The sequence below is a fragment of the Nyctibius grandis genome, chromosome 4, assembly GCF_013368605.1.
Source record: "Nyctibius grandis isolate bNycGra1 chromosome 4, bNycGra1.pri, whole genome shotgun sequence".
Classification (NCBI taxonomy): Eukaryota; Metazoa; Chordata; class Aves; order Nyctibiiformes; family Nyctibiidae; genus Nyctibius; species Nyctibius grandis.
Genome location: NC_090661.1, coordinates 84000674 through 84015457, shown reverse-complemented (window position 1 = coordinate 84015457; position 14784 = coordinate 84000674). Strand labels below are relative to the sequence as shown.

General features: G+C 42.0%; 1 protein-coding gene across 2 annotated transcripts in view; it reads left to right on the top strand.

Moving 5' to 3' along the window:
* Positions 1-14784, top strand: part of MARCHF8 (membrane associated ring-CH-type finger 8) — a 100251-nt gene that overhangs the window by 18951 nt on the left and 66516 nt on the right. For both annotated transcript variants that reach the window (XM_068399830.1, XM_068399831.1), the window contains exon 2: positions 5010-5188. In XM_068399830.1, coding sequence (XP_068255931.1) covers positions 5093-5188 — 96 coding nt within the window. In that variant the 5' untranslated portion in view covers positions 5010-5092. The remainder of the gene's footprint in view (positions 1-5009; positions 5189-14784) is intronic.

Sequence of the window (14784 nt, the reverse complement as noted above, 5' to 3'; positions counted from 1 at the left end):
TTTTTTCGTGGGGCTTTGAGATTTCATGTCAAGACCTCCAGCATAAAAACACATTCCAAATCTGCGTTAATAGATTATTTCAAATCTCACTAGGAGAAAGTAAGCCAGCTGATGAAGATGTTACACCATCTAGCAGCAGTCAGAGGTTTCTTCAGGGGGTTTCCATTCCTGTTTGGGTTGGTCAGGTTTCGTGCTTCCTGGAGGGGAAGTTTCAGAAGACCAGAGTTCACAGCGGGGATCCACAAAGCCTCAGGGCAGCACTTTCCAGCCTGCAGCTGGTAGGTCCCCTGAAGTCCACAGACTGCATCCATTCCATGGCAGGATTGTCATGGCAATGCACAGCGCTGGAGTATCTGAATTATCTGGACAGCAGCGATCTGTTGCTTTATTTTTAACCCTCCCACACTGCAACAGATTATCAGACCATTGACCTGTGTGATACAGCTCGCTGTCATTATTGGGGGCAAGGGGAGCTGAAGAAAAGTGTAAGAAGCCGTGGAGCAGACTGGAATGACTCACGGGTGAAATTCCTTCCAATTCCCTTCTGTTAGCGACTATCATCTTGTTTCTACCATAGGTTTCAGGGTTTATCTTTCATGCACATAAAGACAGATTCTTTTATGATCCAGAATATCTTTTGTACTTTAAATAGGAAAACAACTGATGTATTTGATTGCTACTTTTTTTTTCCCCTCCTATAAGTGATGCAAAGCATGTGTGCACACCTACGTACATCCTCAGGATGCTTTTCCTTTGGTGAGGCCTGTGTACATCTGCAGCCAGTGCCACTACAGCTCCAGAGCTTCTGCTGAAGTTCTCCAGCATACACTGTGTAGCAAGGGAACATGGTGGACTTTCTGAAGTGTAAATGACCTAATAAAATCTGGAGTTCATACTGCATGTTTTTGGATTCTGGTAGATACCAAACCACCAACAGGAAACCATAATTTGTGCTTACTTGCCCCAGTCTAGCTGGGAATCTTTGGCAAAGAGTAGTTTAGCCTTTATTTTGGAATGTGTAATGGGCAGAAAAGCTGCAGTGGGTGGCAGGTGGGGGATGACAATAGCTTCCTCCACCTGGGTTCTTCCAATGGCACTTCTTGCTGTAACAATCCAGCAATTTACAGACTGTTAGGTTCATCTCATGGCTGATTTATGTGCTTGTTTTGTCTCTTGGGAAACTGAGGTCCTGACGGGGTGGATGATGGAAGAGGGGTTTCAAGTGGTCTCCCACCTGCTTCTGCTATACTGAGGCTACCTGTTGTTGGTTGTTCCCTCTCATGTACTTAATGCTGATAACCCTGTTGCTGTCAGAGATGTACTGCTCAGGGGAATGCCAGAGCCACCAGGCCCAAGCCATGTGCATGCTTTTCCTTCCTTTTTTCTTCTCAACTACTTTCAGAGACTCTTTGTCTCATTTCCTCTGAATCTGACTGTTCTTGCTGCAGCTTCATGGTTCTCGCAACATAATGAGGACCCAGCTGATGTGGTTCCAGGTGTCTGTTGGCATTTTTACTTACTGTTTTGCCTGCCGTACAGAAAGCAAAACTGGACTGCCTGGGTGGGGGAAATTTTAGCTCCATTGAACTAAGATCTCCTGTGGGCTCCGAGGCCAGGGTTTTGACCTCTTTTGTCTTTTGAAATGGTATTGGTTTCTGAAGGTTCTCTGCGATGGCAGTATGGCTGGAATGCATTTTGCAGGAACCAGTGTGGCTACAGATAAGGGGAACACTAAGAGTTTCAGGCTGTTCTCTGTCCAGGCATTCCCCTGTGCCCCAGCCACGTTTGCAGGAAACCTCCCTGGACAAGAGCAGTAGTCTCTATTCGTGGCTTATTGGCTGTCAGCAGCGTCAGTAAAGGGTTGAGCTAAGAAAACAGGGTTAATTTTTGTTATAGTTTACTGAATGCCCACACTCCTAAGAGGATTTCTTTTAGGTATTTTACTCCAGCGAATGGTATGTGAACAGCCATAGGGGCAGGAGGAGAATAGGATCCCTCCTCCTCCGCAGGCAGATGACCGCCCTGCCTATGGGACCTGGCTGGTGCATGTACCCTCTCTCTCCCTATCCTGCCATCCCATGATTACTTCAGCTTTCCAGGCAAAAAGGAGCTGGAAGATTCTTCCTCTGTGAACAGAACAGCATCTATACCAGTGGTCGTAGGACTTCCCTTGCATGTGCGGTTTATGAACTGAATACTACACAAGGGAGGAGGAAGCTGAGCCCTTATCTGCCACCTCCTGGGCGAGAGTACTCAGCTGTTGGGTGGAGGTGCTGTAGTAATGAGGAACCCTCACTTTGTGTGAGGAATGGCCTGAACATCTAACTGGAATCCTGAAGAGGAGGGAGTGTCTAGGAGCAGTCTCCTTGCCTTAGCATTTCCCCCCTACGGCACTCTTTGGCAGGCCCCCAATTTGATGTGCTTGAAGCTTGGATCCCATTTGCAGGTGCTCAACTCCTCACCCCCAGATCAGGGAGCACGTGGTGTTAATTTAGCTGTGAAAAACATCCTGTGGAGCTTGTCATAACTTGCTTTGTGCTGTGTGGCATTGCTTTTCTGGCACCGTTGTCTGTTTGTACTTGGTACTGCAGATGGTCCGTTGATTCATGTAACTTTATCCTTTAATTAGCGCTGTGGAGTTAACATGCTTCAGGTTGATATGGACAGGCTTTGAGTATGTGCGTTGTTAGGGACCTTCCGGATTGGGGATGCTACAGTGTGGCATCTGTTAAGTTTAGAGCTTTTTCTAAGCCACCCTTGAACAAAGGCAGGCTTTGTTAGAGCATCTGCCAGGCTTCTTTACCAGAGGAGGGCTGTTTCACTTCATCTTTGAATATCTAATTGGATTATATCTGCTGCTTGAGCTCTTTCAAAGAACTCTAACACGTGCTATCCTCGAAGTACCTCCAGAAAAACTGGTTTGACTTGTTTGGCATCATCAGAGGGATTTAACTGTGTTTTCTAATAATTTTCCTTGTTCTCTTTATGGTAATAACATGTACTTGCCTGCAAGCCCAGAACCCTTTTTGAGGGGGACACAGAGCAGGGTCTGTCTCCTTCCCCTTGGCTCAGCTATCACTGGCAGTAGCGCAGCACATACTACCTGGCATATTTTCTTTGGAGCTTAATGACCTCGGGATTAAATTTCTTTATGTTTTCTTGGGAAAATACCTTCCCTTCCTGCTCTGTTTATTGCAGTTTGATATTCCTGTCTCAGCCCACATTTATCTCTCCTCTGGCTTGGCTCCTTTAGAGGATGCAGCTAAACAGGTGTGTGGAGGACTGGGGAGGTCCTGTGTTTTATCTTTATGCTTTATGCTGAGATTTAATAGTGCTGATAAGTCCCATGTTTCCCTCTGTCCTCCAATAAGGAAGTGTCCTTGTTGTTGCTTGTTTGTGCATATAGATGTGTTTTATTTTTAAAATCAGTGATGCTTAGAAGTTATGGAGGCATTGCCTTCAAAGCTTTCATGCATGCTTTATGATGCACCATCTTGTCATCTGTGGAAGTAATATAAATCCTGACCACGTGTCAGTAAGGCTTCTGAATGTGGCTGAGCACTCTAATGGGCAGAGAGCATCATCTGGCAAATGGAGTGTGTGACTGGGAAGCAGCAGGCGTTGCCTGCATTTCTGCTTTTGCTCATGACTTGCTCTATGACCTTTGATAACTCTTTCCCCCTCAGTGCAAAGAGAATACTGAACTATCATTCCCCGCATAAAGTGCTTTGGGATATGTAATTAATTTTTTTTTTGCCGTTTAATCAAAAGCAGTCAAAAGATTTGATCCTGTTTTCCCTTTACATAACTGCAGTACTCCAGTGGGGTCTAATGGAAATAGAACCAGACCAGCACCTTTTGCAGAGTCAAAAACCTAGGAAGCTTGGCCTATCTTTAAAACTTCCAATTAATTAAATATTCAATGAAAAATGTGTGCAATATAAGTTAAGGGTATGCACTAAGTGCTAGGCTATACTACTTACAAATTGTTAAGCAACATAATATATAGGGCATCTATCTGTTCTCTATTTTCTGCTTTCACAGATTCAAAACTAAACAAACAAAAAGTTGCTATGTTATGGAAACAGAAGAACAGTGCATCATCCAGTTGCCCTATTTAGTGTAGTCCCTGCTGTGTTAATTCCCCTCTAATCCTTTCTTTAAACACAATTGATTGTGTCTCATTTGCAGCAGGTTACATTCCAAATAAACACTCCATGATCCTACATGTTTCAAAAAGCTTTTTACTTAACATAACTTTGCTAATCTAATAAAAGCTATGGCTAATTATGCCTGCCTTTCAGATTAGTGTTGCCAATTTTGGCTAATTTACGTCTATCATGGTCTTTCCTATGTGTAATGCTTCCCTGTTGTATTATTAAAAGAAGGATAAAATGTGTGTACTTCAGTGGATTCCCGATTCCTAGTGAGGGATTTTGATTATGTTATTCTCTAATAGCCTTAAGAAAGGAACAGCTCACGTGATACATCTTCCTGTTGCCAGCTGGTACAAGTTTATATGAATGACAGGAGCCAAATGCAGGCCACTGACTGCTTTTAACAAAAGCTACAGCATTCAGCCTGATTCAGGATGATGCCCAAGGCAGTTCAATCCAGTGTAGTGAGGCTGGCAGTTTAGGAAACTACTTGCATGAGCTTTGCTCTCTGCACCTCCAGGCAGCGTGGAGAGCTGCTCTTCTTCCTCCTCCCTACCCACACAGACTTGAGCGTGATCCCTGCCCTCTGGCTCTGCTCTTGGACCGTTTTCAGAACTGGTTGATAATTTGTTTATTCATTCATTTGCATATATTGTGCTCTGACCTGTCTAGTTCTAGCTCTTTAAAACTCCAGTGTCTTTTCTCACCCAGCCAGTGCACCAAACTCTCTCCTGTTCAGAATCTAGAGAGAAAATAAAAGGTGCATCTTGGTCCGTTTGAAGGCTTAACTTTGGTTTAGAAATAATTACATTTCAGGCTACTTTAACATCATCTAATATTTTTATTTTTTAGGTGCAAGGCCTGACAATGGCACCGAATGAGCACTGCCTTTAAGCCTCCTTCCTGTAAATGATAGGACCAAACAAGGCGGTGTGATGAACATGCCACTGCATCAAATCTCTGTCATTCCAGCTCAGGATGTTACCTCTTCCAGAGTCTCCAGGAGCAAGACCAAAGAAAAAGAGGAACAGGTACTCTCAGATATGCTTGATTTTCACAGGAAGTTATCTAAGTATAAAATGATAGGGGTTATCAAATCAGACCTGATTCTGTTCCAAAGCCCCAACTCCTTGCATGACTGCTGCTTTTAGTGAAGATGAATGTTACCAAATTATTTCTTTATTTTCATATTTGCTATTTTAAAGCAGCTGGCTGCAAAATTCTAGAAATTTTTGTTTAGTAACTTCTGCAAAATGCAAGCTACAACGTTCTATTTTGCATAAGAATTCAAGGCAGGTAGGGATTTTGTATGATGGCTGTAATACTGTTGTCACAGACGCTGTTACAGGTGCATTTTACCTTTCTAAAACATAAATAGTATGGGGTGTGAATCCCTATATGCAGCAGTGCATCCTGTTTTCCTTTGCTCTTGGCAGCGTCTAGTAGCCATGTTGTGGTTCGTATTGACTGGAATATCACCAGGAAGGAAATATGCACCCATATGTGTACTTATTGTGCTGTTTTCTGGAGATATATGGAGATATTCTTAAGTTCAGAGCATGTGTGTGAATGGAATCATTGTGAGGCCTTGTTGTGGTGCTAATGAGAACTGGAATGCAAAAATATCTGAAGGGTCTAATGATTATAAGTCTAATACAATCTAATTAATAGGCTACTTAATTTTTAATAGCATACTGTGTCTAGACCTCATGTGTCAACCTTATTTACCCCTGGACTGTGTCTCTGATCCAGCCCAAAGACCTTAGTGTGCATCATGCTTTAGGGTACACTGTGCTGCATTTAATTTTACGTTATCTTTCAGTTCCACAGAAACCTCTTTGTGGGTTTTTAGCTTTACTCTAACATAAAATCAGGTCAAGAGAACATTCACATAATCGTACAACTGCAGGACTTGTTTTGTGGACTGCTCTGCAGTGATTAATTCTGAGGAGATCTAGAGTGATATTGATTACAGATAGAGCATAGCTTAAATATAAGGGACTAGAAAGGCACTGTCGTGTTACAGAAAGGGATTCACTAAGAGTAACTTTGGGTAGGATGAAAGAAGTTGCTTCTGATGTGTTAGGGTCATCTGCCCTGACTACCCTTCTCACCCGTCAGTTGTCCAAATTGCACCTACCAAAGTCCTTGGTGAGTCAGTAAAAATAAATTGTCCCATTTTTGTTTTTTGGAGTCTTCTCCTTAGTAACACCTTAAAATGGATTCTAGCCCTTCACATTCTTAAACCAGGAATTAGTTAGGATGGCATACTGCTGCTTTTGATTCCTAGGACCAGGCAAGAAGTTATCTTCACAGGTGAGGTGCTCTAAATCCATAAAGCACCTTGTCTCAGGAGTCTGCTGAAATCTCTCACTTCCCACCTGTCGCATGTAGTCACCATCTGGGCAGCTCTCTAGGTAAGAGGGCTCTGTTTCTTCCATTTGGTCTCCTCCCGTATAGAAACTGTATGTGCTGAGAGAGAGTGAAACAGCCCCTCTGCCAAATTCAGGGCAGTGCTGTGAATTAACGACCCTCCTCTGGGGAGATGGGGATTAGGAGGCCAGTGAGATCAGAACAACTTGCGGTAACTCTGACCATGCAATGAGACCAGAAGTGGGAATCTCAAGTCTCCTTCTAAACCTGTTCTTCATTTCTGACACAGCAACTTCAGTGTTAACAAATCTCCCCAGTGTTTCCTTCATGATAACTAGTTGAAATGTTGATTATTGTTTCCCCTGCCAGGCTGCTGTTGTACTTTCATGCCTTGGGACATTTGAAACAGAATATTTATTTAAATATGAGCAATATTGCAGAGGAAATAATGGGAACTGGGACTATGCAAGCAATAGATTAGACTAACCTGGAAACACTTCATGTTTCCCAAGTCTTGTCCTTCATGTCTCTGTCAGCATATTCATTCATCCTCCAGTGTCCTGTATTCTGCCAAAACCACAACTGGAACAGCTGGAGCGCTGGTGAACTGCCTGCCGTCCTTGACGCACAGCTGTCCTGACCCTGTGGCTGCTCCTGTGCATGCGAGCCACAGCCTGGCTCTTGTACACTCTTCCCTGCTCCTGCAAACTGCATTGCTTCTGGTGCTAACCTTTAATGCTGGATCTAAGGAATGAGCTGGAGGGCAGTCAGGTTGTTCATGTGCTGACTTTGACCAGTCCAGTTAAATTTTGGTATTGCATCAGTTAGGACATTCAAGGCTACATGCTAGTCAGAGTCCCTGTCAACTCTTGGGTGTAATCAGGACCCGCTGGCCATGACTGTGAGTTTTGCTTATATTTAAAGTATACAGTAAAGGGGAGATAGGGTGCAAAAGAAAGAAATTGTAGCTTATTGCTGCCATATTTTTAATCACTTCAAAATGCCTGTTTTCTGTTTGATATAGAAACTGCTGCAAGATGTGGAGCAAGTGTGATCCTGTGTTGAGCAAATCTGCTGAGCAGTTGTAAATTATTTTTGTGCCCTAGGTAACATCTGCTGTACAAGAGAAGGACACCAGGTAAAACTGAGAAAGAAGGCATTTGCACTTCAGTTTTGTAACTTCAGTACAAAGTCAGTGTAACTTCAGTACTTTCATGTTTCAGTTGTGTAACTTTCCATTATGCAGCACAGCTCGCAATTATTTCTTCATGTTGTGGATGGCCTAGATGCAGTTCTCATGGATTTCTGCAAAAACATGTAATAGTTTTTCAGGAGCAAGTGCAACATTTAACAGTTTGATTCAAGTGCCATGATTTTCTTACCTTACCTTTACTATCTAATAGAAACACTCCTTACTTTTCCTGTGTAGGAACAACAGTAAGCACCTCAAACAAATGTGTACACTGTGGTCTTAAAATGTTTTGGGTTGTACAAAGCCGCTTGCCAATCTGAACAAAATCAAACAAACCCCAAACCACAATCAAAACCAATATTACAACTTCAAAGATAAATATATAAGTTTTGCTTTGTAATACCAGGCTGTGTTCTTAGACCTGGCATTGCCAGGTGTGTGCTTTGTAGATTGAGCAGACTCATGTGCATATCTCCTCTGTTTATTACCAAGCTCTGGCTAAAGACAAGGTGAATAAAGGTAGAGTGTCAAATGGCAGGTGAAACTTTGTCTTGCTTTTGTTCTTGCTATTTCAAACTAGACCTTTGGCTGGTCTGTACCTGCATCTTGCATCGTAAGAAGTCCTTCAGAGGAATGGCTCAAGAAGCATAGCAGCAGAAGGTGAGGTACCAGTGTGCCTAGAGAGAGAAGTTTGCCAGTCTGTGAAAAATCAGTGTTTGTTCTATTCCTCAGAAGGAAGGTTATATCCTGTTTTGTTATCTTTTGTGATTATGGATATGTTTAATTATCTACATTTGTAGTAGAGATGCAGAGGAAAAACTCTCAAGCTGAGCAGTTCAGATCTATTGCTATTTCTTCTCTTTCGTGCTTCTGGTCAAAATGTAGCTCTTGTATTTCAGGTTAAGGCTTGACTGGTTTTAGTAATAGTTTTCCTTGCTACAAGAGCAAGATTTCTGGGCTAATGATTTGTGACTAACAGTAAAGAACAGCAAGAAGTCCTTACCACCTTTATCATTACAGGCCAGTTTCTCAGATTGGGTGGTCTATAGTCCCTAGGCATGCCTCATGGCAGATTAACATGTAGGTTCAATACCAATGGAAGTCTGGGGCAAAAATCCTACTGAATTTGAGGAAGTGGTAAAAGGCAAAGCTCCTGCCTACCATTTCTGTTTTGAGTCTTCAGTGATATGTATAAATTGCAGAGCCTGGTGGATTCTGATTCAGGTTAGTGTAATTTTCCAGATTTAAAATAGGTGAAAACTGTGACTGACAGCAGTCTTTCATGAAACTTTGTCTGTTTCCCCAGTAAAAATGGGGAAGGTCACAAAGGGATTATTACTCTTGCATTTAACTGAGATGAACTGTTAGCTTTAAGGGCTATTAATAACCATCATTAGCTTCTTACTTATCCTTCACTAGGAATAGCTTCATACTTACCTGATTTAAGGGAGAGTCACTTTATTGTTTGTGAGATGCTACAACCCCCCTGCCCCTGTTTGATGGATAACATGCTGGCAGCAATGTTTCCTAACGTATCCAAAAGCTAACAGCTCTCAGGATTTGGACTGGAAATGAGGAACCAATGCTGGCATGTGGTTGAAGTGTTGATCTGCCTTTGTTTTATTACAGCATTGCCTGTTTGAGGGCTTTGTGCCTTGCTCGCTGAAGTGGACTGATGTGTGCTACAAGTTCTTTGTAAAGGTTACTACAGTGAGTGAAGCTCCCTGAGCAATAGCTTTTACGCTGCTCTTCTAAAAATGCGTAACTTCCCAACCGTGGCCTTGTGTGCTATGATCTTTGCAGATCTCATAAGCAGATCAGGGATGGACAGGATCAGTGTTTGAATGGGAGATCACGAGATGTTGGTGCAAGTCATTTTGGGTGCGCAGTACTCTTTCTTCTCAATGGCCTGGACCTGGGAAGGAATACTGAGTTGTCATCAAAGATCATATAGCATTTATCACAGAAGCAGAGGAACATTCTAGTCAAATTTATACTTGCTAATTCCACTTGATCGACTCAAACTCCCTTCTGTCCTCTGCTCTAGAGGAACTACCTTCTTGTCTTCCAAGTGCTGTGTAGTATTACTGGCTGCTACATGCTCAGCAGAGATGCTAGATCATCTCAAACATCTCCAGGTGCTTCTCAAATCTGTCATCTTGGAGTTACTATGACTACCTAATTTGTCTGGATGAAATTATGGTGAGAGAAGTACATTGTGCCACATCTTGCTAAATTTCTTCTGCCTTATTAATGATCTCTTGCATCCTATAACAGAAAAGGCACTATGACCTATTGATTCAAATAAGCCACATCTTACTGGAAAAGCAGGACTTAGCTGGAAAAAAAAAAAAGCAATAGATGTATTTGCAAGAATTTTAACTCATAGATCAGTAGCACAGTATAAAGGTGCATGCTTTAAGTTGTTGAATCCAGCGTGACACGTCGAGAGCTGTTATATTGTTTTTAAGGTACAGAGCACTGTGAACTTGTCCATTCACTTTTTGGACTTTGAGCTGCGAATGTGGGCTCTGACTGGCTGAACTTGATCCAAATACTCAGGCATTTGCAAGGCTCTGTGTGAGTGTTTGGTTTTGCTTGCCCATTGAACCAAACCATTCATTAAGCAGCCAGGCTGCAAATCCTTTGAGAATTTCACCCCTTATTTTTATACTGAGATTTATGTGTTTATGTGTAGCTATATTAACACTGGGCCTGGCATTTTTCCTTTATTAAATTTGCTTTGTATAGAAACTGTTTAACTATGGAAGAATTTTTGTATGAGTATCCTTTAACTCATCTGTGGGAAGCAGAATGTGTCTCCTGCTGTACTGCTTATAGGCTTAGCTTCAAACGGGTAATTGCACAGTCCTTTCCCGACAATTCAAACATTGGCTTTTACTTAGCATGTTTTTCAATGGATCATAAAGCACTTCTCAGAAAAAGTTGATGTCGCACTTCTAGCTTTTTAAAAAGTAGCAATTAGACAATTTTTTGACACAGCAGACAACCTGTGACAGGAGCACACCTGAAGAGCTGCAGTGAAAATGCTTGTTTCTGCAGTCTGGGAGCAGGTAGGAATATTTCCCAGACCTCGTCATTTGAGAATACACCAGATGACTGAGATGGTTGTAACATCCTTCCAAATTGTACCCCTGCAGCGATGCTCTTGTGCTGAGAGCGTGGTGTCTTCATGGCTGATTTCTATGCTAAAACAGACATTTTAGTACATGTCTGTGTAGGAGCAGGTGCCTGAACATACTCCCACTCCGATTACCTTTAGCAGGTAAACAGTCTAGTGAGGAGCACTGAGTAAATAGGAAAATTGCTTGAGAAGCTGCTTCACACCAAATATCTCTCTTTTCTCCATGGGTGCATTTGTACATGCTTGAATACCACCCTGCTTGTGATCTCTCCTTTTGGTTATTAGGAGAGTTGTTCTTGTGCTTGTCAAGACAACTTAACTGTTACTTGCATCAAACCCTTCCTGGGTGTAGCACTTTGCAGTTGCTGTCGGGTACCCCTGCAAACGTGCTCTCGCGGGACATTGCCTATTTCTTTACTTCTATAAACATCTTGGCATCTGGCAGTGGTGTGAGTGCATGAGGTGTTCCTTCTGCTCTTCCCTGCCTGCCTTCTCATGGGCAGTTGCTAGCTTCAGGGCTTTCTTCTCTCCCACATGTTCCTGGCAAGAGCAGCACTAACCTCTCCTTCTGTGTGGTACCTGGAAAACTGGCAAGAAGCACACAGAGTGCAGACAGGCCTGGATTAAACCAGTGGTCTGGAATTTGGGATTTGTTTGTCTCTTACTGCCCTGATAGACAGTGTTGGGCAAGTCTTTTGGGTGCCTGCATTATCCTTCCATCTCTGAAAGAGGGCTAGCACTGCTGACGAGCCTTGTAAAGGGCTTCAGGTATATGGCTAAAAGCTGAGCAGCTGGAAGCATTTGTCACTAGATACTTTGAGATCACTGCTTTGCCAGAGTCCTATTCTGCACCTGGTTCTGCCGAGCAAGCCCGAAGCTCTGCTGCAGAACGTGGTGGGCACAGGGTGCATGGAGAGCAGTCTTCCTCCTGTGGGTAGGCATCGCTTGATCTCAGTCGTGATGAACGTGCAAAATGCTGTGATATTCCCAAATCCATTCTGCTGTTTTTGTGCTTGAGCGCAGGATGGGAAGCTGGTCCTCTCAAGCCCTGCTCTTGGAAGCCAGAGCATGCTGCTTCACAGCAAACCCCAGTGCAGGGGGAAGAGAGGAGGCAGGAAGCGGGAGGGAGGGGATGGGATGGGAGGGAGCTGCTCCCGCTTGAGCAATCGTAACAAAAAAAAAAAAAAATCAGATCACGCCGTTTGATTCTGCATTGTGTTTGTCTTGGGAGTGTGTACAGCATGTGTGTGTGAGGAAAGGAGCAGATGGCTTCTGAGTGGAGATGAATTACGAAAGGCAAACTGCGGGAAGTGGTTTCTGAAAGGGATTTGAAGGAGAAGAGGAGAAAACCCTTTCTTTTAAAAATCCAGTAACCTTTATAAAAACTATCAGCAGTTGATCCAGCAACAGAGTTTTATTTTGTATAGTGATGCTTCAGAGAAGAAACTTTGAAAGTTTCAGGTTTTGCTGTTTGCTTATAATCAGACTCAGTTATATACAGTCTCTGTTTTGATTTTGTCTGCTTATTGCATGTGAACTCCTTGCTTTGGTGTCTCAAAACCAGAAACTTAGTTAATTATTATGATCTGTAGCTGTTGCATTAACTGGAATTTTTAAACCACCTCTCTGATATTAACACAATCTCTGTCTAGTTTTCACTAGCAGTTTACTTGAACAAGCTGAGAATCATTCTTTGAAAAATATGATTTTTGAAAAGAAGTGCTGGTGCTGCTTAATTATGTGATAGCCAAGTATGTTTTGGTGGTGGTGTTTGCAGGTCTGGTGATGTTTCTGGTGTATGTTAATGTGCAACAGCTTTCCATAAAGAGAGCCCTGGATCTGAGCTCGTGATTTTAGAGTTTATATTTTTTCTTCTCTGTCAAAAGCATGCTTGCTTGTTTGCTTTCTAATGAAAAAATGTGTGTCAGCCATGAGCCCACAGTGAGATGTATGTGTGTATAAATATCTGTGTCAGTGCAGAGTGCCACTGAAATCATGCCAGCTCCACAAAGACATGAGTCAGGGCCCTGATCATACGTTGCAGTGATTTTCATCATCCAGTGGCTATACTCCTTCTTCAAAGTGATGCTGTCAGGTTCCTGCAAAGTGATTTTTAGAGTTCTTTGTTTATCAAAGGTAATTTCTGTAAATGAGACACCAGAAGTACAGGGTTTTTTTCCTCCTGTAGGATGTTTTGCCTCACACATTGATGCATGGTGAGTGACTTCGTTGGTTTGCTATGTCATACAGGTGTGTTTCTTTACATGGTGAAATACTTAAAGTAGGTTGGGTTTTGGGTTGCTTTGAACTTCTTTTTGGTTTTGTTTAAGTTTTTTTTTTTGAGGTGAAAACAAAGACTAACAGTTCTGCCAGGGATGCATGCTGTGGTGTGATATCCTTAAAGTACTTGAACTTCAGAGTTTTTAAAACTGTGTCTAACTTTCAAGTTGCTGATTTCTCTTTAAACTTTGTATCCCAGCAGTTTAAAGGTTTAACTTCTGAAAAGTTATATATAGGCTTAGATGTGCACCCCTGAACTTAGGTAATTTATGCCATTTATGAAGAATTCTTGACAGGTGCAGGGGAAAGTTATTCTTCAGAAATTGCTACTCCAGGCTTTGCTGAAATCTAAGATTTTAGCAGTACTGCCTTCTGAGTCAATAGTCCTCACACCTAGAAACAAAATCCACCTTTGGGATTCATTTAGCTTCTCTTGGTCCCAGAAGTGATGATCTCTCATCTGCTACTAAAGATGTTTCTCTTTGGTAGCAGACATTGATCCTGTTTTAGGGAGTTGCTTATGGAGATTTTTCATGACAGCCACAAGCCAAAGCACACTTTTATTACTGAGCAAGCCCAAATGTGTGTTTTATGAGGTCAGTGGCTGAAATGCAGAATTTTATTTTCTAGGAGTCAAGAACTAAATTTTGACATCTTCAAAGACAAAGGGAAGAATGGGATCATCTATTTGTGGAGATTTAAGTTTATTTACAACCCAATTCTCTCTTCCTATCAATAAGCATTAGTTTGATGTTGATGCAAATGAGTAAAAGTGACCTGTTTATAATTTTTTCATATGCTTGAAAGCAGACTGCATCTGATTCCTTGTGGACCTGAGAACAGGTGGCTGTGCGGGTCAAGGAGAGGATTGTCCTCACCTCTGCAGCGTTTGCCTTCACCTCTGTGCTGAGTAAACACTGTGTGTTTCCACCATGTTCTTTAAGGATGCAGCACCTATGGTGTTCCTGGAGGCAAGAGTGTGGGACCATGTCACTAAATGCTTTGCATGCACATTATGCATCTGTCTATGTAACATGTAAGTGTGCATGTTTAGCACAGATATTCATATACTCAGATTCTATGAGTGTAGAAACAGTTTTTTGTATATTTTTAACATTAGAACATTTTCAGTAATAAGTTTGTATCTTATGCTTAGGTTTTTCAGGGACCTTTAGTAAAGAAATGGGATGTACATCTAAATGTTTTGTGTAACCTACTTGAGTCTATATCAAAGCTGGATTTGGAGACACAGATTTCCAGTGTGCCTTACTGCATTGAAGGATAATTGCATTTCCTACTTGTAAGTACTTATACCTTGGAAAGTCACTACTCTAGATCTGACAGACATAGAAGTATTTGTGGCTATTTGTCTCTAAAAAGTAAATCAGATTTTTTTCCTAACTCTCACATCAAATACACTCTGTGTTAACTGGAACTAATGTGTGGTTGTGTTCATTTAGTTAAATATATTGTACTGTGGGGTTTTTGGAGGACTTTTTTGCTCCATTTTTATTTTTAGAGTACACTGTAAATTGCTTTAGGTCTGGAAAAATACCTGCTACTTGATGTTCCTGAATTAGCTTATAAGCAGACATTTGTAGTTGTTGCCTGTTCTTGACTCATGCGCTTCCAATGAG